We start from the raw sequence: 26,034 nt of genomic DNA, 5'->3' as shown, positions 1-26,034 counted from the left end.
ATAATATATGCACATGACCAAACAAACAAGAAAAATAAAAAAATTAATAATAATACATTTTTACATTTATAAAAAAAAAACAATATTTAAGCATACTCTAGTATATAATATGCCGACAATATAAGGCAACCACTTGTACATAAAATCTTGTTGGTCGTTATCGCGGAAAGGTCATATTATATGGTAAGGTAGGTAAGTATACATTTAAACAGCGTTACGTTAATTTAATTTACATTATATTATGCTATATACAGGCGATTCACAATCTATGGCACATATTTTGCGTTCCAAAAGTGAGTTTCAATAAATGAAACGCTGTAATTGATAACTATTACATCGTATTGTGTAATGTGTATAATACACTTTGAAGATGAGCTAACACTTATTGTCGGCTCGTTTACACGTAGGTCGAGATCTCGCAGGTACTTGATGATGATGATGATGATGACGACGACGACGACGACGACTCTTTAGGAGTCCCGCGAGTGTGTTCTATTTACAGCATTGGATGAACGGGAACCCGAAACAGTTTTTTCTTGGCCTTTCGATGGCCGCGCGGACTGATTCCGTGAATATGGTGTCCAACCCTTCGTTGGTCAGGGCTGAACACTCCAGGTACTTGACGGCCCCAATCTTTTTCATCATTTTCTTGCCCTTTTTACGCGTTATACAGTCGTTTTGGCTCAGCCTTAAATCCGTTTTCGTACCTACAAAATATGTAATTGTTTGATAAAGGTTATTCAATTCAAACTAGAGTAAAAACTTCCAGACAATACTATAGTATATTATAAATATTTTATATATCTTATCCCAATGGCGAAGTTGCCGAGGGTTATTTGTTTAATAAAAAAATATATATTTATATAAATATTATAACCAGGCAGAAAATAGAATTCCGTGTAAACGAATTGAATAATAGTAGGAACAGCAATATTTTATAGTTTATATAATAATAAGACACGTAATTCATCAACGCAATGATCATGACTCGTGATTCGCTAGACGATAATAATAACAAATTGTCGTCGGTGCCTTGCGAGACTCCTGTAAATTGTTGTCATGAGTTCTCAAAAACATATATTTATTAGTGAAACGGGTGGTTGGAGAGTATTGGAAATAATATAGACCTATAAGTACAAATTTTTATTAATTGGTTTATTTATAACCTACAAGTTAATTTTTAGTGTGATCAAACTATATTATTTTGAGTATACTAACGTTTTATCTATATCTTATATTCCATACGAGTATGTTTGATAAATGCATTAACAACACAATATTTAATTGATAAAGTACCATCGAATTAATCACCATAAATACATGAAAGATAATATAAAGGCCAATGCATGCGCGTCGTTGTGATACACAGCCATTACACTTGGGTTATTATTTTTTTTGAATGCAATTATTATTTACTATAGGTACCATTGTAAAAGATAACCATTTTAATGTTATGTTATAGGTACGTGCACTGCAATAGATGAGTACAAATATTACTCTTGTTCAGGTGTACATTTGTGTGTTTATGCGTACTCTGGATGTTGGTTTATTTGTTTTTGAGCAATTATTTTGAACTAATATTAACAGAATTGAATTTTTTTAATTTATTTACAGTGAAACCAAATAAATGATTTATGTTCTATTTTATTTTAATCACAAGTATTTTTTCACTTGTTTCGATGTTTAATATTATTATGATCGTGATCATATTAAATGATCAGAGTATTATCCCCGTGAAATTATATAGTCTAAAGATTTGATTATTTTTATTAGGTTTTAACGTATTTTAGATCCAATATTTGTACAACTACTAACATGCACACTAATGTATTATTAATTATTATTATAACAAATACCAAATACCCATAAAATTAAATAAAAGTTGAGATTACATAATATTTGACGAACAGAAATCAACAAAAAACCGACTAAATAATTGTTTTTCATTGTGAATATTTATATAAATTAATTAATACAATTCGAAACTAGAACATAATATCCAGCATTCGCTCCCATATGGTACAATACAGGATTCGTCATCAGGCCTTACCGATCAATATCACAGGTATTTTCGGACAGTGGTGTTGAATTTCCGGATGCCATTTACTGGCAATGTTTTCGAATGAACTTCGACTACCGACTGAATAGCAAAGTAGAAAACAATCCGTCTGTAATATAATATTGGCATATTACTAAAACATATTATGAATAGTTTCATCAGTGATTCAACCGGAAACCATGTGTTTAAAAACTGAGCAGCGTATTAAAATTATAGAGAATACAATTTTACATGAGTGGTTCAATAATGAATTGGTTTATTTTACAAGTTTTGCCGTTATAATTCTCCTGAATAACTCATAAGCTATGAGTAATATAAATGTAAAAATATGTAAAATTATGAAAATAAAATTGTATGCATATAATAATACATAAAAAATGTGCTTCAGTATTAAAAAACTAATAACGGTAAATATAAGTTATGTATAACTCACATTTGGATAAGACAGTGGCCTAAGTCTTTCGTAGTCTTCTTGGCCAGCAGTATCCCACAGACACATGTTGTACTCTTGACCATCCATAACCATGTTCTCTGCATAATTGTCGAATCTTAAAATACGTTAAAAATATTTATGATTATTATTAGCTGCAGACATGTGTTTTTGAAAAACACTTAATTTCATTCCTTTCCGAATTTACATCCAACTACGAATAATATATTGTCAAGGAAATATGTATGTATTTTCAAATATAACATTAACATGTATTAATAAATTCAATTTGTTATTTATTTGCTAACAATATAGGTGAACAAAAAAAATTTACTTAAAAATATGAACATTACGGATAAACGTTAAAAGATTAAAACTAAATAGATGATAATATTATGTCTATAGAATATATTAATAATCATAATGTAATGTGTAGGTAACATCGGACATTGATCACATATTTATGCATGTCATGCATGAGTGTTATAATCAAAATAATTAAACTGTACTATTATGTATAATGTATATTATATATTATTTTTTACTATTTTTATACTTTAGCCAATAGTTCATTGGGAACTTAGTATTGTGATAAAATGTTTGTAACATAAGTTCAAAACTAAATGTACTCATATTTAAGAGTTGTTGACATGCCAAAATTTGATAATAGCAGCAATCGCCCATCTTAGATATTTTAAAATATTTTAATATAATGTTGTAACATACAATTTACTTAAATAAGAAATTAAACACATACCTATTAGGTTTAATGCTTGAACCAATTTTTAATTGATTCATTAAATTGCAATTAATTAATTTATATATATAGGTGGCACAAATTATAAATGAAATGCATTCAAATACATAATACAATATATATTTTAAATTATGTAGCAGTTCGGGTTTTTATAATAGATTTATTTGAATTTTAATATTACATTTTTATAAATAAATTTCAATATTTGTACTTATAGTATTTCAGTTTTCGAAAAATATGAGAACCCAGATAAAGGAAATGTAAAGCAACATTTACATATTTTTGATACACTAAATATCCAATTTACATATGATTATTTATATTCTCTAATTCGATGGCAATGTAACACAATAAGAAGTATAACAACTTTAAATGTTAATATAGGTCGCTTCATAGGTAATATTTAAATAAAAAGAACCTTCTCAAGTATTATTTAGTCACAAATAATATGACTCATTCTGACATACTTTCTCTATTACCTACGTATTTTAATTAACGTGTTTCGTGAACACTTATTTCTTATGTCATACGAAAATCTGAAATCAGCATAATGATTTACACCGTTTATTTATAATTATAACAAACTAAAAAATCATATTTTGTATGAATAAATTTAATAAGTCTCTTTCTAACATTGAACTGATTACAAAATTGAACCAAGTGCGATACTGCGAGAATCATTTGAGTTTTTTTTTTTGCACCCACTGGGGTAGATGTCTTTGAATTTGAAAATAATAATAAATACATACTAAACCTTCGGAAAACAAACTATCTGTATAGCAGACTATAGGCAGATCTGGTAAATGATTTAAAGGGTATTTATAGTAAACAAAATAATACTAACATAAATTGTATTAGCTTTTACCCAATAAATAATATTGTATCATAAGTTTTTTGTAGGTATTGTATTATTTGTATTATTTAAATGTATTAGGTATTTCCTCTAAATCCACTGAACAATTCAAAGTGTTTTACACCTAAGTACTGTCTGCAACCCGCTGAACTTTTTTGATATTCACTACTAAATTTAGATACTACCCTAAGTGATATTCAAAAAAAAAATAATAACGACACATCACACCCATGCCAAAATGTCTGATTATATTGCGTTAGTACTTTAATTATAACGACGCATAACTCACAAGAAGAACGCCTGAATAACATCTATCTTATCTGTCGAACAATGAACACAAAGTCACTCTTTGGATTTTCAATTTGTAGTAAAATTTCCAAATTAGTAAGGTAATTACAAAATGTAGGCAAATACTAATAACGAACCTAAAAACTGATGCTCTTTTAAATATTTTAATTTCTGTGGTCGCCAGAGTAAAATATATAATTCTATTGGGTATCATTAAAATTTAAATATTTAAAAAGCTAAGTATGACGTATGTACTACACATTTCTTAGTATTTTTTGTGATAGATAGTATTTACTATATAGGACTATTTATTTAAACAGTTTGACAATATGAGAAATGCTAGAAATGGTTTTTCGTAATGAGTGTGTGATAGCTTACATTATATGCATAATCTTGATTTATAGTGTATACAAACAATGAAATAATATTTATGATTTCAGCTAAAATATAATTTAAAAATAAATAAATAAATAACAAGCTTGATTATAAAAAACTGTGTTTTTAATATAAATTCATATACTTTAAGATTAACAAGTAATCAACAGGATGCACCTCAAATGTGGGATTGTATTTTGATATCACTACAACTGAAATGGTGACTAAACCGTCTATTTTTTCATAAAAATTCATAAATTCAATGATATAGTTATCAATATTGAACAAAGTGTAGATTACACTGGTATACATGTTCAAATTATAAATCATTATTATACCACAAATATAGCATTAGTTATACTATAACATTTCAAAACAACAGATTTCAACTATCTCTTGCGCTTATAATATTAGATAGAACATTAAAATATCAACATTATTGTAAGTCATAACTCATAATAGTATTGTGAACATAGACATAATGTTATGACCAACTGCAATAGACTACTATAACCACTGATAAAAAAAACCATATCAACTAAAAACTTATCAACGTTTTTAATATACTTCATACTGTATAATACCTACTTACTACAACTGCATTTTAGTTGCCTTGCTTATTTTTAGATTTACAGTTACCCATTTATTTTACTCACACGGTAGGCACGTATTCGGTAGGAAACTGCTTGGTCGTGTAGGTGATGAGCATGCAAGTTTTTCCGACCATTCCATCGCCGACTGCGGTTATCTTCAACGGCCTCAACTTGCTGCATTTCTTGGACGATCTAATGGTGTCGCTGTATTGAGATTCGGCTCCCATCATTAAACAGTAAACACCTGCGAATCACGGTACGCATTATAACAATATAGTTCAGGTTGGAAACATTTGGCCACCGCCAACGGATGTGAATCCGCGTAACCCGGACAAACAACACAAAAAGTAGGAAAAAAAAGCAAGCAGGAAGACGATCTCCGTTAAAATCTAGATCGATATGGGACATACGCGTCTAAAGGGCGCGTCTTCAGCTGCCCCCGATCGCACGGGAAAAGGATTTCTATTATTTATTATACACCCTCCCTGTTTCCGGTTATGATCTCGTTACACGTGCAACACGTGAGTATATACACCGGGAGCTCTCACGTTCCCGTCGGTGTCTGTTCGTCTGTATATATGTATGTGTGTATATACTGCACGCAGCAGTGCGAGTGGTAAGATATGAAACAAAATTATTCAAAAGAAACCTCAACTTCCATTACGGGTTTAATTTGTATTTCACTCGGCGCATCGGGTCTCGTGATAAATGTGATATAATATAATAGTGTGAGCGTGTGTGTGTGTGTGTGTGTGTGTGTGTGTGTGTGTGTGTGTGTGTGTGTGTGTGTGATGCGTGCCCGACGAAAGTGAGTAAAAACAAATGTAAACATACGGCGTATTTTAATATTCAAGTCTGGCGTTTCCCAACCCATACGTGATTAAGGGAAAGGAAGTGTGGTATATTAAACGTGACTATACAGGGTGTCTCTCCGTGCGGTGGTTCCCGCGCGTACTTATGCACACCCGCGGGCCACATCTGTATAGTATAATATGTAATCTTTTACCAGAAGCTTACTTTCTAGATACTCTCTCATAACTGTTTGAACCCTCTACAACGGAAATCGTAGTAAATCGTCTTATAAAATATTTCCCTTGACGTACATTATTCGATGTCAACGGTGATTGGTCTCGGGTTTTTGACAAACACGAGGGAGAATATTTTTATTTTTTTTTTGTTTCGAGATTTAGTCCGAAAAATACAGTGATTATAACTGTCACGGTTCTCCACAAGCCGCAGTAAAATATTTTCCGAAATCGAATTTCATAAATAATACAATTAGGAAAAAGGTCGTAATATTGTACACTGAGATAAGCACGACGAGATAGACACCCTGTATGCTCGAGTGTATAGGGGGTCTGAGGGTGACTTACGGTCGTAGCCCGAAAGATGTGCTGATCGTAATATTAATCCACGGCCGGCGTATGCGGCCGCCGATGGATCATGATACAGGTGACGGCACATGTCGTGAATATAAACGTGCACAACTGAGAGGTCATCATACGTGCCATAGACCGCCGACAGGAGCGACGTCGCCACCAAGTAATTATAATTAATAACTAAGAGTCCTGCATATACTCCTTTGCGAGCTTCTTCCGTCACTCTCGTCCTATCTACAGCCAGTCTAATTTTAAGGAGTATAGCTATACTATTTGAAAGTGAAACCGAATTATTCAATTTTAATAAAACGTATTTATATATCACTTATAATACGTCCATATGGGTGGGAGCAAAATTAATAATACGATACGGTAAATTTGGTGAAGTAATGAAGATACGACATCACCTCCATGCAGTACACATAAAAAATAAAAACGTTTGACAATTATTGTCAAACAAATTGCAACAAAGCGTTTCGATTATCAATCGAAAAATAACGCTAGGTATATCCATCCACCTGTGTGGTGTACCTTCCTATTCCGGGAATGAGATGAATCTCGAAGAACAAACTAAAATGAAAAAAACTACTGACAGTTATATCATGCCATGTTCACAAATATAAAATAATAATAATAATAATAATAATAATAATAATAATAATAGCAACATAACAAAACACAGTTTTTTTGTTGTTGTAGGGTGTTAAGGAAATGTATACGTAGTACATTTGAAACAAATCGCATAAAAAACACTTAAGTTAGATAGTAAATTTATGTGCACCGCACAGACACTGTGCGTAAAATATATATATATATATCGTCAAATCTATGTAAGTAACTATACCACTGATTAACGTGCGCAAATAGATTGGACATCACTACTGCAGTGCCACTTGTTAAAATGGACGGAAGATTTTAATAAAAGGGGGAAGTAGGTATGGCCACCATCATACTGTACAAAGGAGTCGAGTGTACTTCGTGCACTGTAATGGACGAAGTGTTAAATTGAAATTTGATGATAAATAATAATTGTATACCCACTATACCCACGACGAAAAACCGATCCGGTCAAACTTTTTGGTAACCAAAGTTACCAAACAATTATTTTAATTATAATGATATGTAAATTATAATAAATTTTTGTATTTTTTCCCCAATTTTTTTAAGAAGTGATAAGAATTTTTAATTCGGACTTTTTAAAAGTAGCAACTAAATTTATTTTCCACAAGAAAACTTCATCAAAGTAGATTCATATTTACACATATTATGTATGATATTATGATGAGATGTGAGCATTCATGAAGCTCTTCGAACCATTGAATTCGTCCAACGCCTATAACTTCAAGATATAACATAAATACGATATTGTTGGAGATTCGCAGTCACCGAGACACAGCAAATTTTATTATTACTCTATGACGTATTGACGTATGTAATATCATAATACGGTCATGATAAAATATGATGTATGCGTAATGCGTGTAAAAGTATAATACACATAAAATTCAAACCATCGTCGTGCTGCAGTGTAAAATATTAAAATGTATCGTTATAAAAATCACACGCACGGCGGCGGTCAATACTTTCAGAACTTAGACCATCTACGTTTTTTTTAACGTAACGAAAACTTAAACGGACAATCGTAATGCAATTTCAAACCGCTCTACGCGGAGGTGGGGTGTGGTGTGCTCTATATTATGTGGTCGTATATACCTACTATGAAATACGAGGATATTATATGGTTCCCGTCTGCGGCGAGTATATAATATAATAATAACATACTATATGGTACATTATAGTTGTCGTTTATGTGTGTCAATTAAAGGTGATTGCCCCCTGTCAATGAATTAAATGCCCACTGCATCGCAGAGCGCTAAATATTTAAAAAAATAATAATAATAAAACGAAAACGAAAACGCCTCTGCTGCACATGGACCACGTTCAACGGTTGGGTAATATAATAATACGTATATTACTGTCTCGCAAACAGAAGAGACCGAACTTGAAAAAAAATATTAAAACGCACAGTTGCAATTATAATATCGTTCAGATAATATCGTACCAGCAATTATTATACATATTATGCGGAGGAGTGCGTAACTAATTTTTTTCCAACAAATTATAAATTCACCAAACCAAGGTCGAATGCCTCAACATTCGCGTATTATAATAATATATAATATTTTAGCGAACGGTGACAAAGATATACCTGCAGCGTATTGTTTACATGTGTCTTTGTTTTACAACAACGGCATTGATTAGATAATTTACGACTTTTTTTCATATTATCCATACGTACGGTGCCAATGTCTCTCGATATAAATCCATAAAAATAATAGTAATAAACGAAAAATTATGATGTATTGTTCCCATCGAGTTTGTCGGTTGTATTCTCTATAATAATAATAATAATAATAATATTATTATTATTATTATTATTATTATTAATATTATTATTCCTTATAAATATTTACGAACAGTCACACCGACGTGATATTTTCATAACGCTAGAAGTTCAAATTGAATCGCAATAATAATTTTTCCGAAATAATAATATAAATAAATCAGTGCCAAACGTAAATATATTTGCTATTCAAGTGGGTTTTGGAATAGTTTTTCACATTATTACATAATAATACAAAACATTATGCATCCATAAATAACTATATAGGTACAGCTGACTCTTGCATACCAAAATAAAATGTCAACCTCTCGATATGTTTTTTAATACTTAGATTTTTGTACTTTTTAGAGTGTCCTTAGATGATATAAGTTTATTTTTTTCAAATTAGAATTGCAATAAATTGTTAAGGACATGATTTTTTTTATGCATCTAAATGGAAATTCAAACGAGTATTATCTGATACCTAAATTATTAAATTTCACGTACTAAGGATAGGTCTTACGACCGTATTTAATAATAGTTTTACATAAAATATAAAGTAAAAAATACAAGTATAATACATTAATATACAATAAAACATGTAACTTGGATTACACCCAAGACCTAACATTATTTTGATTTGGGTTTAGCAATAAGGTATAATAGTTTAAGTGAGTATAATAAATCAATAAATTAAATAAATTAGTGTATTAAAGCAGTTAATAATAAAACAATGGTCTTTATAAAGATTTAGGATTTAGAGTTCTAGATGCAGTGATTCTATCTATGCAACTGGTTTAGGGAATGCTATGAATATATCATGCCATGTTAGTCAACATTTTCCAAAGGGGGCATTCATGAACGATATGTTTGTCATTTAGTACTGGGTTTTTCACAGTCACATTTGGTGCTTTCTATCGTGCATCATAATAAAGCATTTCTTTATAGTTCGGAAATGTCTAGTTCTGATCCTATTTAAGTACCTCCATGTTATCCTGGAATCTGGATAGGTGCATAATAGTTTCTGGTTGACATGTTTATGAATACGTTATTGATAAAGATTCTGAAAATTTGGACCATGTAATGTTCCATTCTTTTTCCAGATCGAATGATTGTAATATATTGTCCCATATAGATCTTATAGACTTAAGACTAGATTGTGATCAGTTGTCTAGTACTTGATGTACTTATCGGATTCAGAGTTTGTTGAACTGTTTACATTTTGCCAATTGTCATTCTCTAATAGTTTTCAGCCTATTAAAGTGGACAATAATTGATTATTCATAGAACACTATAAATACTCGGAAATATGCTCGCTCAAATTTCGACGTTAATGCAACAAAAAATGTTCAAAAAAAATAATGTGTTTAACAATTCGTAATAATTAATCGTGGTTTTGATTTAAAAAAAGTATATATTCCGTTTTAGGACCCTTCTTTTAAACGGTACAAAAATCTAATTATTTTGAAAGTAAGAGCTTAAATTGTACACTTAAAATTAAGAAAATCAGTATTCATTGAAGGAAAATACGGTTGTGGGCATAATATGCTTGGCGAATCATCCTGTATATAGCAGGTACATAATACGTTACGATATTATGTCAATAATGTTCATGTTTCATGTAAACGAATGTACATTTTCCATACTTTATTATATGTGCGCGCGCTGCAGAATAAACGTAGGGCAACTATATATAATATATTATAACGTATATATAATATTGCGAGTATGAAAATTCTCTGAATTGTTGAAAAAAAACGGAAAAAATTTAATAACGATTACCGGAGTAGAATGTTTTTCCCACTTGAATGTTATATGCGAAACTACATCAAAAAGAAGGAGAACGCTTTGAAAGGATTTTGTTTTACAAAGACTGATGGTTTTACGAGGGTAAACCTATTCCATTTGGTCCGGTGTAATTATCCTCAGTGACGTAGAGCTAGACGGCCCCGAACCATATTTTAGGATTCCCGCCGAGAATCCAATACTCCTGGTCTTTGGCTCACTGTATTACCTACACATGTGTATAATAGTAGGGTTCATAAATGAGTAACGATATTATGTTAAATTCTAGTTACGGATAGGTAATTATTAATCATTATTCATTGCGGAATTCGTGGAAAAACGCAGAGCCCGTGATTTTTACATTGTAAACACGAATAGGCAACATTCTTCTGCTAAACATTAGCAATTATTGTAACTACAATATTAAATCATTAAACGAACCCCACAAATGTGAGCTGGTTCACTGTCAGTCATTATTAAAATCAGAGTTCGTAAAAATATTTAACCATCAATTTCAACTTAAATTATATACTACCTAACTATATTATGTAGGTACGTTAAAAGGTAAGACAATTTTTATTTTTGAAAATTTATTTTCAGTATCATAACAAGTAGTTGCAAAAACTTTAATAACAGACGAATCTAAGTTTCTTGGCATAAATATCCCTCCTAAAAGCAGATATCCCTTAATAGTGGACATTTTTTATTTCCCATTTATGGTGTTCGCCATAGAGAGGTTTCACTATAGTAAGTTTTGAATACTTATCATTTATCTACAAAACAATTTACATACTTTCGTGCTTTTCACAAATTTAACTGATAAAAAAAAATAGTTACTATATATTGTACTTTTGATAGTTATTTTATAATTACGATAAGAACAACTCAATATAATGATCATGAAGATTAGAAATATTTTATCTTGGGTGTAATCTTCATGATGATGAACCTTATATTAAATTTTCAAGCTTTTTTACTGAGCAACAAAAAGTTATCATTCATACATCGAAAAAACCACTTAGTCAAACATTTCAAATATCCATAAAAAGCACGAAAAGACTGAAAATATTTTTAAAATTGAATCGTGTCTATATCATAGATAATATTATTCAGCGAACAACGCAAGTCTCTATACTGTATTCATGTTTAAATTACATCGGAAAAAACAAAATCTTTTGTCAAAGACTGTAATTTCATATACAAATTTATATAGTTTTCCCTGATTTCAATTTTTTGTTTATCCAGAATATTTTGAAAATTACCTACTAAGTGTTTATACTTTTAACCACAAAAGTATTAACTAGATCTAATTTGCAACAAGAAACCATAACCAGAGTTGATTGAAACATTTTTGCTTCACTTGATGACGATACACATATCATTATAAAACCAATACAATCATCGCTCCACTCAGAATTTAAAATAAAATACATATAATACGTTGCGTTTTATTCTTGTTTCACTTATTAATCATATAGTTATGATGAAAATGCTATTTAGTTATTACACAGTAAAATCAGGGTAAAATCAGTTAGTCAACTTTTTTTTTTCAACTAACGTTACATTAATAGTAAGTATTCAGCTACAGTTACTGCTTCTAAATAGCTACACAAGCCATTTCAACAATTCCAAATTGAAAACAGATGCGATGTTATTACTTTTTTTCTTTCAATTTAATAATACGATATTCATATTTGACACTAAACACGAAAAGTATAAGCTAGCTGTTTTATTTTTATACCAAACTACAATTCATAACAAAATGTACGACATTAAAGTGTGTAAATATGGAGATTTTTTTTTAAATTTTCAATGTCATTAAGTTTCGGATAATATATTGTACCTATTTATTATCTAGCCATTAAAACTGGACAAATTTTCTCTTACATTTATTGATTTACAAAAATAACATTTGCAAGAACTGTTATAACTCGATGTTTCAATTGTTAATAGTACCCCTATAGGTAGTATTGATAGTCTTGTAAAAAGAAATAAACAAACATGAACAACACAACTACAGTTATGGGATTTTTTTACAAATACTTATTTATCTGAGATAATTTTCCAATATTTCAATAATAGGAAATTATAATTTTTATTTCAAATTACAAGTGTATTAAAACGGTCAAAAAGAAAAAATGGTAAATTAATTTATATTATATCATGGTAAATTCATAATATATAAGAATTATATACTTGGTACAGAGTTACTACAAATTTCAGAAACTAAATAACTATAAATCTAACGTGGTTTTACTCGACAAATCGAGAGGTTTTGGATGACATCGCGAAGGCCACAGCTCTTAACTATATTGAATGATTTTGAGCACGTGAGGGTATAATCTACTAAATAGGTACGTGACAAACTAACAATTGATAACGAATAACAGATATCGATTAGTCAAGAAGATAATTCGATCAGTCACACTGGCCATACGAATTTTTATCATTGGGGTTATGTGACATTCGGCCACATAAAAGTATATAACACTTTAATAGTGGAACAATATAGTTTCACTTTTATAACTGTATTTCATTGTACAACAATAATAATTAATAACGAACATCGAAGAGAATAACAACTACGCTAAGATTAAACGAACACAATGTGTGTTCATATTTTTGACAACGGACTTGAAAATTTAAAAAGATTTATTTTATACTCCACGATTACAAATAAATATTATAGTATGTAGGTACAGAACTATGTGTTGTGATTATAGATACTTTTACCTAAATATTAATGACGCATGAATTGTGCAAATTGTTAAAAAGTTTTAATTTTACATTAAATAATATAATATTTCAACAATCACTATAATTATTTAAAATAAAAACGTCCATTTTTATATACTTAAGAAAAAATTGTTAGAAACAAGAATAAATACTATTGTTTCATAAATTGAAAAATACAATCATATTTTAATTTCTTAAAAACTGTGTAAAGTAACACGTATAAACAAACTCTTTCAAAGAATATAATTGAATACAATAAAAAAAAGCCAAAATAATTCTTATAAATGGCATACCTATAGAAATATGGAATTGATAACCTGACTGCTTTCGATTTTATATTGTGCCACTATTAGTTTATTAAATATATTTTCAACCATACAATCATTAGCAACGAATAAATTATTATTATTTTAATTTACACGAAATTAATGTAGGTTAAAAATAATTGTTCGTTAAAACATTTTATTAAGGTCTGGGAATTCTTATTTCTAAAAAATAAACAGATAATAGATAATACTGTTTGGAATTCTAAAGACTTTCGATAAATACCAATTTTCTGTAAAAAATAAAACGAAGAACCTTGCGCCACGTCATGTATCATGTATGTTCGCATAAATTTTCTCCGTCTTACAATAATGTACAACATGTCAACGTAGCAAACTTGCCGAACTAATTGTGGGTTAGCTCTAATTGCTTTAATATTAGGGAAAATTAACCAGTCATTATTATCAAAACTAAATATTAATAACTAATAATATATCGAGTAATATATTATTTGTGTTTGTACGATGGTTTTTTTTATGATATTTAAAATATGTTGAAGTGAGTTATAGGTAACTACCTATGAATATTTAAGCATTACAATTTTTTTTAAAGGATTCATAAGTCACTTAAAAATGTTAATATCGTACAACTGGACGTAATATATACATGTATATATAAACACAGTTAATGTTCTTACCTTTAGGTTTGATTAAGTCAATTCATTCTAATTTTAAAGCTAACCACACAAAAATGGTTCTACTGAACAAAAATTTGCCATGTTGTTCGTTTGTTACACCTACGCATGTTGTAAGACAGAGATTACACATGCTGTTATGTATATGGTACTTTATATTTTGTAATAAAATTAGTAGGTATCAAAGTTTAGTGACTTGAATCTAAGGTCATCGTTGAATATTATTATTTAGTAACTAATCTGAGTGCCAAACTGTACAAGATATTAAAAATTTGTTTGTAAGCATTTTACAAAATATTTGTATGACTATTGTCTAATGTCTACTATCATATTTTATAAATACTATTATCAATGATACTGATAATAAAATATGGTATTTATAAGTTTAAAACTATTACTTAAAGCTATTAATCTATTGTTCACATTTATTTCATAATTATCTAATACCAAGATTGTACTGGTCGATTATATAATATGATGTTCCTATTGTGTTCCCTTCAAGCGGACTTGGTGTTATTTGTTGTTTCTCAATAAAATATTTCCTATTTTATATTATATTAAAATGCTGACATTTTGTACTAAGCTCTTTTATAACTTCAAGACATATAAAATAAGAAATATATATCATATAAAAACGATAACATTTTTGAAGGCGTTTAAGAATATTTTTAAAGTGAAAAACAAACGCACTAGCTCCCATTAATTGATGAACAATTATTATTTGTTGTAAATTATAATCAACCTACATGAATATATTCTGCTGTGCTTCACACGTGGATGACCGAAGACGGATGTTGAAATTAAATTGTCACCTGTCGGTGTAGGAAAATTATATATTATTGTGAATATGGTATTATGTTGTACCTACTGTGTGCTATAGGTAATATTTTAAAATTCATTAAATACCTTTAATTCAAAATATTATTGTTGAACTATATTTAATATTTCTATTTCTGTATAACTGACCGACAAACGTCAAGTAACTTATAACGTTAAGTGACTATTTTTTAAGTAGTAAATACATAAATAACAAATTCAAATTTCACCATATAAGCTTCATTAAAACTTTACTATTTATAACTTTAGTTGTTATTACAATCTCAAAGTAAAAATACTTTTTAGAGGGCGATATATTGTTTTTAATATAGGTAGATATGGAAATAAAAGACCAATATTTTTTAATCTTATGCAGACATGCAGTACTAACTATAAACAGTAATTAAAACAGCCACCGACAGTAAATTGTGATTCACAAATAAGAATAACTTTAAATAAAAGCATATAATATATTAATATTATTATACATACATATATTATACGAGTATATTATGCATCATAATCTATAAATATAGTGTTTTGTTAGATATTATTTTTCCAGTTACAATGTAATACTGGCAATATTTAATACATTATTCACTTAAACCCAAAATGTTGTTTTTGATTTTTTTTCTATTTGTTTCGAAATGATTATGAATAAGGTTATAAAATGTTATAAGATATTATGATGAATTTATTACAAATATATTATGATTAGGTACCTATAATCGTTTTGAAGTACACAGCGACGTCATAACAGAGTAATGACTGTCGCTTGTCAACATTACATAAATATTGAATACCTTGAGTCCTAGAATAATAGGTATTGTTTAAGTGCAAATAAATAAATAAATAATTGGTAAAATATATAACATCGAGAATATTAATTATGTCCTGCTGAATTATAATATTATAACTAAAATTAATTCAAATTATAACGGACATTAATGCATAGTTATACAAGTGGTATACCCACCTACTTTCTTTTGATTCATTAACATTAATATTTGTATACAAGGATAGAACTATAGTAGAAATAACACTATGTATATTATAACATTTGATTGTTGGCCATCGCCTGTTTGAAACATTTCAAAATCATGTTTGATTGTATCTACCAAGTGATCTACCTAATATGATTGTTTATCGAAGTTTCGAGTTTTTATCGAGATAGGTACTTCTAAAAATACCAGTTTATCGAGGTTTTTTCTTATTTCATAATCATAATTATTTTAGTACCTTTACATAAATAAATGATATTCTACCCTAATTCAAATTAATATAAAGTAAATATTAATATTAAATAATTAATGGATCAAATAATATTTCATTAAAAATGAAAAAATAATATTTCATCTTATTTATTAATATTATACGTTATAACTATCTATTATAACATTCAGGGATATAAACAAAAGCTTAAAATAAGTAGGTACCTTTTATATCCGCGTTATATGTCCAATAAGTTTCAAGCTTGTACAACCACCATCTAAGTAAAGTGAATTTTACCAATTTTGCTCGAACTTTATTTATACAAATAAAAGAGGCTATCGCGACAAGATATTAAAAATTTTAAAAACAATCATAAAAAGTTTTTAAAAATAATAATAGTAATTATCAGGTATATTATGTTTAAGTAAAATACAATTTCAAAAAAACACACTAAATAAATGATTCACAAGAAATTAAAGCGATGCGATTAAAATCGAACAGTCCTATCACTTAAGATTTGAAAACAACGACGACTAACCGGAACGTTCCAGATGAACTACTCAGTACACACTACTCACACGGCACACAAATACACAATACATCCCGTACGCCCTTGAATGCATGTCTCTGTCGCAGCAACAACACATGTTAAGTGGTTACCAAACAAACCAGTTTGACGCGTCATCAGTTCGCCGGATCTTGCAACAATATTGGAAACCAATATAAGCGTTGAGAAGGGGGACCCGTGTAACGTACTAGTGTTATTATAATAATTTCCGTAAATCGTTGATGAACTCGCCGACTCTGATAAACGCTTCATTTGGTTTCCTGTATAACAATATGTCCTGGAGGGAAAATTATTGATAAAATATCAGCATGTTTTTAAAGTGAATACGTTTATTATGATATTTGTTTATTTTATTATTCTGAACTACCTTCGATAAACCTTGTGATCCGGGAGTAGGGTTTATAGTATAATTTAAATACTCCAGCAAGTCCACGTAATCCACTTTATTCGTCTCGTGATGAACAAATCTAAAATAAAATTTATTTTTTATTATTATTAATTATATGGTGAACAAACTTCGAGTTTGTAAATCCTTAATAGAGAAACTGGTTTATTTATAAACACCATCAAGTTAATTTTTACCCGGTAAGAAGGAAACAATTTAACCAAAAAGTAGCCCCAGAAGGCTGAAATTACACATTTTGTCAAAATTACTTTTACAACAAAAATAATTAAAAATAATATGGTAATTTCGTGACATTTAATTGCTTAACTTCAAACTTCTGAGACATTTTTATCAATTTTATGAATATAATTAAAAATACATCAATACATGTATGAAGGTACTTGAAACTTGTGTTACATTTCCCGATGCTCAAATCATACTAAATAAAATCAAGTATCAACACATTTTCAAAATGATGTATGTTGTGATATGATAGACAGTTATTATTTTAATTTAGGTATATTATTACGTACCTGTCGTAAGTATCTATATTATTTACAATGAAAAAATAAACAGCCCATACATTAAAATGTGTTTTCATCAGGATACCTAATATTGACCAAAAATTATAATTATAATATCCATTAGATAATATTTGCTATGTGGGAATAGACTGTAATAAAAAACGGAACAAATTATAATGAGACCACACTATGCGAATTCTAAGACAATTTATTAATGTAATATATAGCAAATTAGATACAAATGATCCAGTGAATAATAATAATATACTGTAAATTTGTAAAGACTTATTTTCTGTGTACCTACCTAGCTAGGTATGTATATGGATTTACATACATATATTATAGTGGTACATAATGTGCTTTATACATAAATACATAATCTTACCTCTCTAATAACATATTTATAATTTCTGTGGAAAATGGTAGCTTTGCACTTTTTAAAGCTTTGAATGCACTACTGCGTTCAAGATATCCGTCCTTCTTATCCAAGTTTCTTTGTTTGAAATTAATTTCAAGTCCGTCGAAACCTACAAACAATTCTCGCTTCAACTCATCCTGCAAAATGCTTCTGAATAAATTGTCAGATACTTCTTTGTATATTCCGTGTTTTTTGTACTGTAATGCCAAAACAAACATGCCATGGCGACTACAATTTGGAAACTTATTCAGCATTATTTCGATAAATTCATTTCTTTCGATTTCATTTTTGTTTTTGAAATGTTTTATGTATAACGTATCTATATCAGTTTTTATTATTTTTGATATTTGACTCATTACATAATGAACGTCACTATGCGGAAACTGTTAAAAAATGTATTTTAATGAGTTATGGATTTTAACCATAGTATAGACACAAATGCAAACTCACTTCTTTTGGATGATCCATCATGAACCTTAACGTCCTATCTTCTACATCAACAAGCACAAATTGGAAACCATCAATAATTAATTTGACGCCAACGTATAATTTAAATATTACATTAAATTCGTTTGGACTTTCTTTAGGAATTTTTCGTTTTGAAAAAAATCTACAACCTATTGCACCTAAAAAATACACCGAATCAACAAGTTATTAAATACACAGGCAAATATAAATACCTAAGTATAATAAAACTCACCAGCAGTTTGTATTTTCATTTCGGAAACAGAAAAACTTTGATCGCTTAGAAAACATTTTACGATAAATTCTCGATTTAGATTTTTCGGTTCCTTGGGTAAAATGTTTGCTTTAAATACTAAGGCTTCCATTGTTGAATTACTAAGTAGTTTATTCAAAACATTTTCATCGTGATACACTGGTATGGTTTGAACATTCGATTTTTGTTTCTCTTCTATTACTTTTGGAGTGTCGATAGCAGAAGGAAAATTATCTAAATTACAATAATAATACATCTAGTACCTACAATATATCAAAAAATATATAGAATTATGTTATAACATTTTTATAACCTACTCAAACCATAATCTGAATAGTATTGCTTGGTATACTCGTCACAACTAGACAAAACTATTTTTCGACTATAGACGTCGATTTCAGCTCCAACATGTAGATTTGACCAATGATAATAACAGTCTTGAGCATCACTCAAATTTCCCAAAGGATCAAAAGCGTACCATTGATTCATCGAATTTATTGCCAATACATTCAATAAATCATTTTGTTCACTAAAACCAGGTGGTTTTACATAAATTTGATCCTAAAACCAAGTCTAATGTATCATAATAATTTAGCATGAAATTTTATAGTGTAATAATTGTCGTGTAATACTTTTGGAAGTTTTTGTCTTTTCAGAAATGTTTTTAAACCACCATCTGAATTATGTTCAACAATCTGTATTGTATCGTCAGCTAAATAGTAACGGACTTCCAAAATATGTAAGTCACCATCAACACTGTAGCGATCATCCCAAAAACCTTTAAAATTTAAAATGCCTTCGAATCCTTGAGTTTGTTTGTATGCAGGTGCCATTACTTTACTCGTTGGTTGTTTTTTTTTTGGTGTCTATTCATTATTTGTAATACAATTTCAATACATTCATTAATAGTATAAAAATAACTATAAATCATAGTATCAGTTATAATAGTTAAAATATGTAGGTATACTAAATAATATAAGTATTACTTTTTCTCTTCTAGTAAAATATGGATCAACGGGCATTGACATGTTTTCGGGAACATCAACGCCTGTTTTTTTCAAAAAATCCCTAGTGAAACTATCAACGCCAATTATTTTAAACTGTTTGCCATAAAACTCCACAGTAATTCCGACATTGAAGTCTAATAGTTGATAGTATTCGTTATTGTTATTTGATAACGGAATTTTATGTCGTTTTATTAAACACCCTGTTAATTAACCAAAATATTCATACAATTAGGTATATAGATAATAGACAACAAATGATACAGACATAATAATATAGTCGAATAAATAATATCTGGCGGATGAAAATAAAAATTAACTTTACTACCTACCTATATTCAATATATCATTAAAGCTTAAATGTTTTGATATCAACTTGTAATTAGCTTATTAGTTTATTAGTTTATTATTGTAAATTATAAATCATGAATAAGCGATAATATTTTTTACTTGCGTAGAAATTATAATTTAATAGATTATTATAATTATAAACATATAAATCATAAATTATGATGTTATTAAGAGTCATCAAACATTAATCGGACACACATTTGTTTGAATTATTTTAATTATCTACTCAATTATCTGCCACACTTGTTTTACGGCTATTTAAATGTTATAAATATCGTAAGTATTATAAACTGTGCTACCGACCAGCTTTATGTGCCCGGTATTAGTCTCGTACTTCGTGCATACAGAATACACCTATAAGGCGTATACTGCAGCCTACTGCAAGTGTGCTATAATAATTTGGTACAACTGTTAAATGTTATTATATATGGTAAAATATCCTATCAGAAACTCGATTTACAAACGGTTACCTTATAGTTATCCTTTACCTACGCTTTGGCAATATATGGTTATTTATAAAATAGAAAAATGAACTATATATCTTATATAGGTACTAATAAAAGTATACCCTATTTTTGGATGGGTTACATGAACATTTTTTAAAGCATTTTCTAAAAAGTAAAAAGTATTCATAGAAATAACAAAAACAATTAACAGATATAGTTATAAATCCAATATATTCATCGCTTCTTACAGAATTAATAATTAACATAATTATTTGGCATAGGTTATATATATTTTAAATAAACACGTAACAACTAACAACTAGAACAAGCCGCTGCGCCGTGGCTTAAATTAATTTTTAGCGCTTAATACGTACATATAAGTATTCGAAACTGTTAAACACTTGCTGACCGAGTGCAGATCCAACGAGGAAGAACGAAAAAAGTATAACATACCATTGAACCTGTGCGAGATTATCGGTCCCGACTGCCTACCAGAAAACATATTATCGTTCCTCAAGGCATTCAAATTAGACAAAAGCATATAATAATCAAATAGAATAAATTACTAATTTTGTATAAACTGTTCTTTTTTTATCTCTCCTATTCTAAGCATATATTTATAACTTATAAGTATATAATTGTATAAAACTCATAAGCTAATGGCCTATGCTACCGGAGCTGTAACGATCAATAAAAAAAAAAAGTATTCGAAAAAACATAAAAATGAATGAATAATGATTTGGCATTATGTATTTCCTTTCTTCGACGACCTTGGTCCTTGGAAATTAGAAATACTTAACCGATATCATATTTAAGTATTAAGTATTTAAACTACTAAGTACTTACTAGTATTTTTTCCATTAAAATAAAACGTTATCGTTATAGATTCTTGTTATTTTAAGAAATCAATACATTATATTATGTCATTTAGCTATTAGAATAACTAATTATTATTTATTTGTATTTAGTAATTAGTAGTATAATTGCTTAATTATAAAATAAAGTAAGTACCTACCTATGTATATTGTAGGTATCGTCACTAGTCAGCATGTGTAAATATTTATTGAGTTTTATAGCCAGCGTTTCAAACAAAACTCGATAGAAGAAAATCAAACGAAACAACAATCTATTTACATTTTACATTTTAATTTGTACTTAAAATCAAATGTTAGGGATCTATAAGTTAACTTAATATTATTTGTTTTAACTTTTAACTCACAAGTCATAACTCATTAATACATAATACATTAAATAACTTATATCTAATTACTCGTGTAACCGTGTAGGATAATCAAAATATTTCGATACTATATTATATTATAATAAAAATAATTTACCTTGTGGTAAGCCACTGTTGATAACGACGGGTTCAACTACCTTAATTGTATTATCTTCAAGAAAATAAATTATTTTGCATTTTCTTAAATTATAGGTAGAGCCAAAGCTCTCATTCACCTTACTTTTGAAATATGCATCGAATGTTAGGTTCTAGAAAAAAAATCAAGTCGTGATTACTATTTTTAATGTTAACGTATTCAGTTTATTATATATTCACATATTTATATATATTTTTTGAATATATTTTATTAATTTAACCCCACTTAAAATTATGGTAACTTCTCACCAAATATTTAAATATGTAATTGTATACAACAACATTTACGAAACTCATTTACGATTTACTTACCTGTTTATCGAATACTAGCCAAGTAGGCTTTTTAGTTTCTTTGAGATCTGTAGTGGAATTAAAGGCAGAATTACATTTCTTTTCATTTTTGACGTGTAATGATCTGATAATATGCACACCACTCATGATGTCTAAATCAGGTGTCTTCGGGTACCTCATTTTAATTTCCTTGTGATATTTATTTAATTTTATTAAATTAAATATATTTATAAAAAATGTCATTTTATTGTAATACATAAAATTATTTACTTTGTTACAAGTTTGAAATCCTGGTATCATTGGCAATTTGAATGGCATTGTAATGCTTGAGATTATTCAATATGTACTTGATATTATCAAACTATGTATGAACTAAGTACTATACGAATAATATAATTAAACTGTTATGATGCCTAAAAAAAATTAATTAATTCAATTTTAAACTTCAAATTATAATTGTATTGTAACCACTAACTATATTGTAATATATAATGAATAAATGAAAGTATACGTGTGGTTAGGTATTATGATTTCTACTCATATATGTTTTGTCAATACTGTTAATCTGAAAGGGGTGACTATTATATTGTAGCGTAGCTTGGAAACAAGAATCAATTGTAATAATATGTGTTAACTATTTTGAATGTCTATTGAGTTAATACCACCAGTATGAACTAAAAATATTGTCTTACAACTTAGCTGGTAGGTGATGGATAAACGATATATAAAATCGACATTTTTAAAAAAAAACTATAATAATAGTCATAATAATTATGATTTGTGTGCACTTTTATATTCAATTAAATCTAAAAATGCATATAAATAAGTAATAACTGCTAAACAGTATATACAACATATTATCAATATTAGTATTTATGATATCATTATAGCAAAAAACCTCAATATTTCGAGTATGTTGTGTTTCTTGTGGGTCGTATAATATGACGTTCTGCAGAGGAGGACGTCACATCCCCCGGCTGTGTTATCTCTGGTGTACAACATAATATGATAAATTTTGCATTTAGAGAACAAATTTTGAGTTGTTGGCTTCAGGGATGTTCCTACAGGGTTATACTCCATACTATTATACACGCCGTTATTGCTCTCAAGAATGTGTTGACAAATCATGAGTATACTATACTGCAGCGTGTACTCTCAAGTGATTCGCGAATAAAAAAAATGCTCGTTAACGCGGGACAGGTCCTGTCGGTCTTTCTGACTGAACTGATTGTTAAGTTCGAATCTCGTCTGAACCCTCGTCGAACTCTTGAGTTAACTTTGACATACTGGCTGAAGCGGAAATGATGTAGAACGAATCATCTTGAATCCTCAGTGAGCATAGGTACTTACTTAGTTAGTAAATTGTTAACTTATCCTTATGAACCCGGATAATTCGTTGATTTGCATACATTTTGTATAGGTTAAAAAAAATATTTAATTTTAATTGTATAATTGCTATTATATGACCATGGCCAACTATACATCTCAAGACTCTAGCCACCTCCAATTTATTTAACCATAAATAAAATTAAAAATATCGGGCCATCTAGGTCGAATTATTTCATAAATAATTAGGTACACTGACTGATTTGTCTGTGAACTGAGGTACACAAAAACTGAGATACAATTAAATGGAGATACACAGTATCTATAACTACACAGTGAACTAAGTATATGTATGCAACATAGGATTTGCCGCCAAAAAAATGCACAGTCGAGGTAGTAGGTATATCAACATCAACTTGTTACAATAATAAATATTTAAATCCATTTTAAAACGAACAACCAAATTAATAGAGATATGATGAAGTACCTATTATGTCATTAATGTATCATACTCGTTCTTGTCACAGCGCAAACGACCAACTAAATTGTTCACCTGTTGGGGGATTAATGATACACCATACTCAAACGACAAACGTGAACAATTTGTTTCTATATTGGACGTTATCTCTTTTGAACACTAAATGATATTTTTTCAATATTTAAGAGCTGATAACCAAAAATTATATTTTTAAAAATCAAATATTGCGTGTTAAAAAATCAGACATACCCCCCCCCTCCCTTGACAAAATCATTTGGCTGCCACTGAAACCATCATTCCTGAGTCACATCGACATCGTTACTAACATATACTAACAGCGTTGTAAAGTAAATTAGTTTAGTTACCTATTAAAATATTTTTTCAAGTAGGTATTGAATATGTGTGCAGTGAGATTTCCATAAAACAAACATTCATTTGATAACATCTTCCGTGTAAAAAAATATTTTTGAGACCCAAACGTATTTAATTCCATTTACCAAAATTCTCTATAATGGGAATTTTTTTGTTGCCGCTGAGACTTAGGTTATATTAAATGGTAGTAACATGGAAGTTTCGCTGTATTTTAAATACCATTTTACTGTGTTGTATACCTATACCTATTGAAGTATTGTTAACCCTTCAAAAGTACCGACCTGATCAAATTTTCCATCAGAAACCACACACAAAGTTGATTATTGAAGTATAATTTCCATAAGTGCTTTAAATTGTGTATACATAGGTACTAACACAATAAAAGTAGATAATAAGCGAAGAGTCTAAATTTAGGCCGTTTAAGATATAATAATATACCCATACAAATACTATATATGTAGTTTACAAAAATTTCCGAAATCAAGAATGTCCGTGCCCCGCAATGAAAGTGTCTAAAACCAATAGAATGTCCGAGGGTAATCAAATTCAAAGTAAAAAATTCCGTAATAATATAAGTATTTATATTTTATACCTACTAATATAGTCCCTAATTTAAAAAATGAGAGTATCATAATGGAATAAAAGAGAAACATAAATTAGTTTATTAATTATTTAAATCAGCTCAAAAAGAAATTTTACCAGATCAAGTCACTAAAAAATACATGTTGATTCGCAAGAAAATTTATAATAAATGCTTATCATTTACCTCTATACATTTTAAGTAATTGTGTTAATATATTATTATTAAGTACCTATCGGATAATTATTTTAAATCCAGAAATTGTATTTAAAATGTAATGATCGAGTAGGTATACTAATATGGTAAATATAAAAACAATTTTTAATAGATGATAACATTAATTATCTAACTATTAAAAAACAAAACATTTTATACATTTCAACTTTTTGTGATTTCATCAATATGCATCAATAACATTTTTAAACTGCTATTACAACAACTTATGTGGAATCCTGAATTAAATTTTTAAGTTTTTGACCCAGTGAAGAATTTTTTGTCGATAAATATTTAAGTATAGAAAAAAACTAAAAAAATTGAAACATATCTTATGCCTCTAAACGGCTCAAAAGTGTTA

The 26,034-nt window shown here is 28.8% G+C and overlaps 2 protein-coding genes across 3 annotated transcripts; both read right to left on the bottom strand.

Annotated features, from left to right (window-relative positions):
* Positions 1-492: 492 nt before the first annotated feature.
* On the bottom strand, positions 493-6,819 carry LOC111037023 (ras-like GTP-binding protein RhoL). Its single transcript, XM_022319372.1, has 5 exons — positions 6,729-6,819; positions 5,419-5,599; positions 2,493-2,607; positions 2,051-2,168; positions 493-707 (listed from the first exon to the last, which is right to left on the bottom strand). The coding sequence occupies exons 1-5, from the start codon at positions 6,817-6,819 to the stop codon at positions 493-495; spliced, it is 720 nt and encodes a 239-aa protein (XP_022175064.1).
* LOC111037016 (EF-hand domain-containing family member C2-like) lies at positions 5,587-23,504 on the bottom strand. 2 transcript variants are annotated; one of them, XM_022319365.1, is made up of 12 exons: positions 22,975-23,502; positions 22,726-22,893; positions 22,376-22,526; positions 20,224-20,444; positions 19,870-20,103; positions 19,555-19,798; positions 19,220-19,471; positions 18,970-19,145; positions 18,487-18,902; positions 17,560-17,659; positions 16,849-17,469; positions 5,587-5,599 (listed from the first exon to the last, which is right to left on the bottom strand). In XM_022319365.1, exons 1-11 carry the CDS (start codon positions 23,020-23,022, stop codon positions 17,389-17,391), a joined length of 2,091 nt encoding a protein of 696 aa, XP_022175057.1. In that variant the 5' UTR covers positions 23,023-23,502; the 3' UTR covers positions 5,587-5,599; positions 16,849-17,388. The 2 variants fall into 2 exon arrangements, with proteins under 2 accessions (XP_022175057.1, XP_022175058.1); XM_022319366.1 differs by lacking the exons at positions 5,587-5,599; positions 16,849-17,469 and having other exon boundaries at positions 18,487-18,628; positions 18,690-18,902; positions 22,975-23,504.
* Between the last annotated feature and the right edge of the window lie 2,530 nt (positions 23,505-26,034).

This window comes from Myzus persicae, unplaced genomic scaffold, assembly GCF_001856785.1.
Source record: "Myzus persicae strain clone G006 unplaced genomic scaffold, MPER_G0061.0, whole genome shotgun sequence".
In the NCBI taxonomy this organism is placed as follows: domain Eukaryota; kingdom Metazoa; phylum Arthropoda; class Insecta; order Hemiptera; family Aphididae; genus Myzus; species Myzus persicae.
This window is presented reverse-complemented; position numbering and strand designations above follow the sequence as displayed.

Excerpts from the sequence above, each read along its gene's own strand:
- LOC111037023 (XM_022319372.1), bottom strand. The coding sequence starts at position 6,819 with ATGTGCCGTCACCTGTATCATGATCCATCGGCGGCCGCATACGCCGGC. Across the intron at positions 5,600-6,728 it reads ACATCTTTCGGGCTACGACC|GTGTTTACTGTTTAATGATG; the intron begins GTAAGTCACCCT and ends CGTGATTCGCAG. Across the intron at positions 708-2,050 it reads AATACCTGTGATATTGATCG|GTACGAAAACGGATTTAAGG; the intron begins GTAAGGCCTGAT and ends CATATTTTGTAG.
- LOC111037016 (XM_022319365.1), bottom strand. The coding sequence starts at position 23,022 with ATGCCATTCAAATTGCCAATGATACCAGGATTTCAAACTTGTAACAAA. Across the intron at positions 22,527-22,725 it reads GGCTAGTATTCGATAAACAG|AACCTAACATTCGATGCATA; the intron begins GTAAGTAAATCG and ends TTTTTTTTCTAG. Across the intron at positions 18,903-18,969 it reads TGATGGATCATCCAAAAGAA|TTTCCGCATAGTGACGTTCA; the intron begins GTGAGTTTGCAT and ends ATTTTTTAACAG.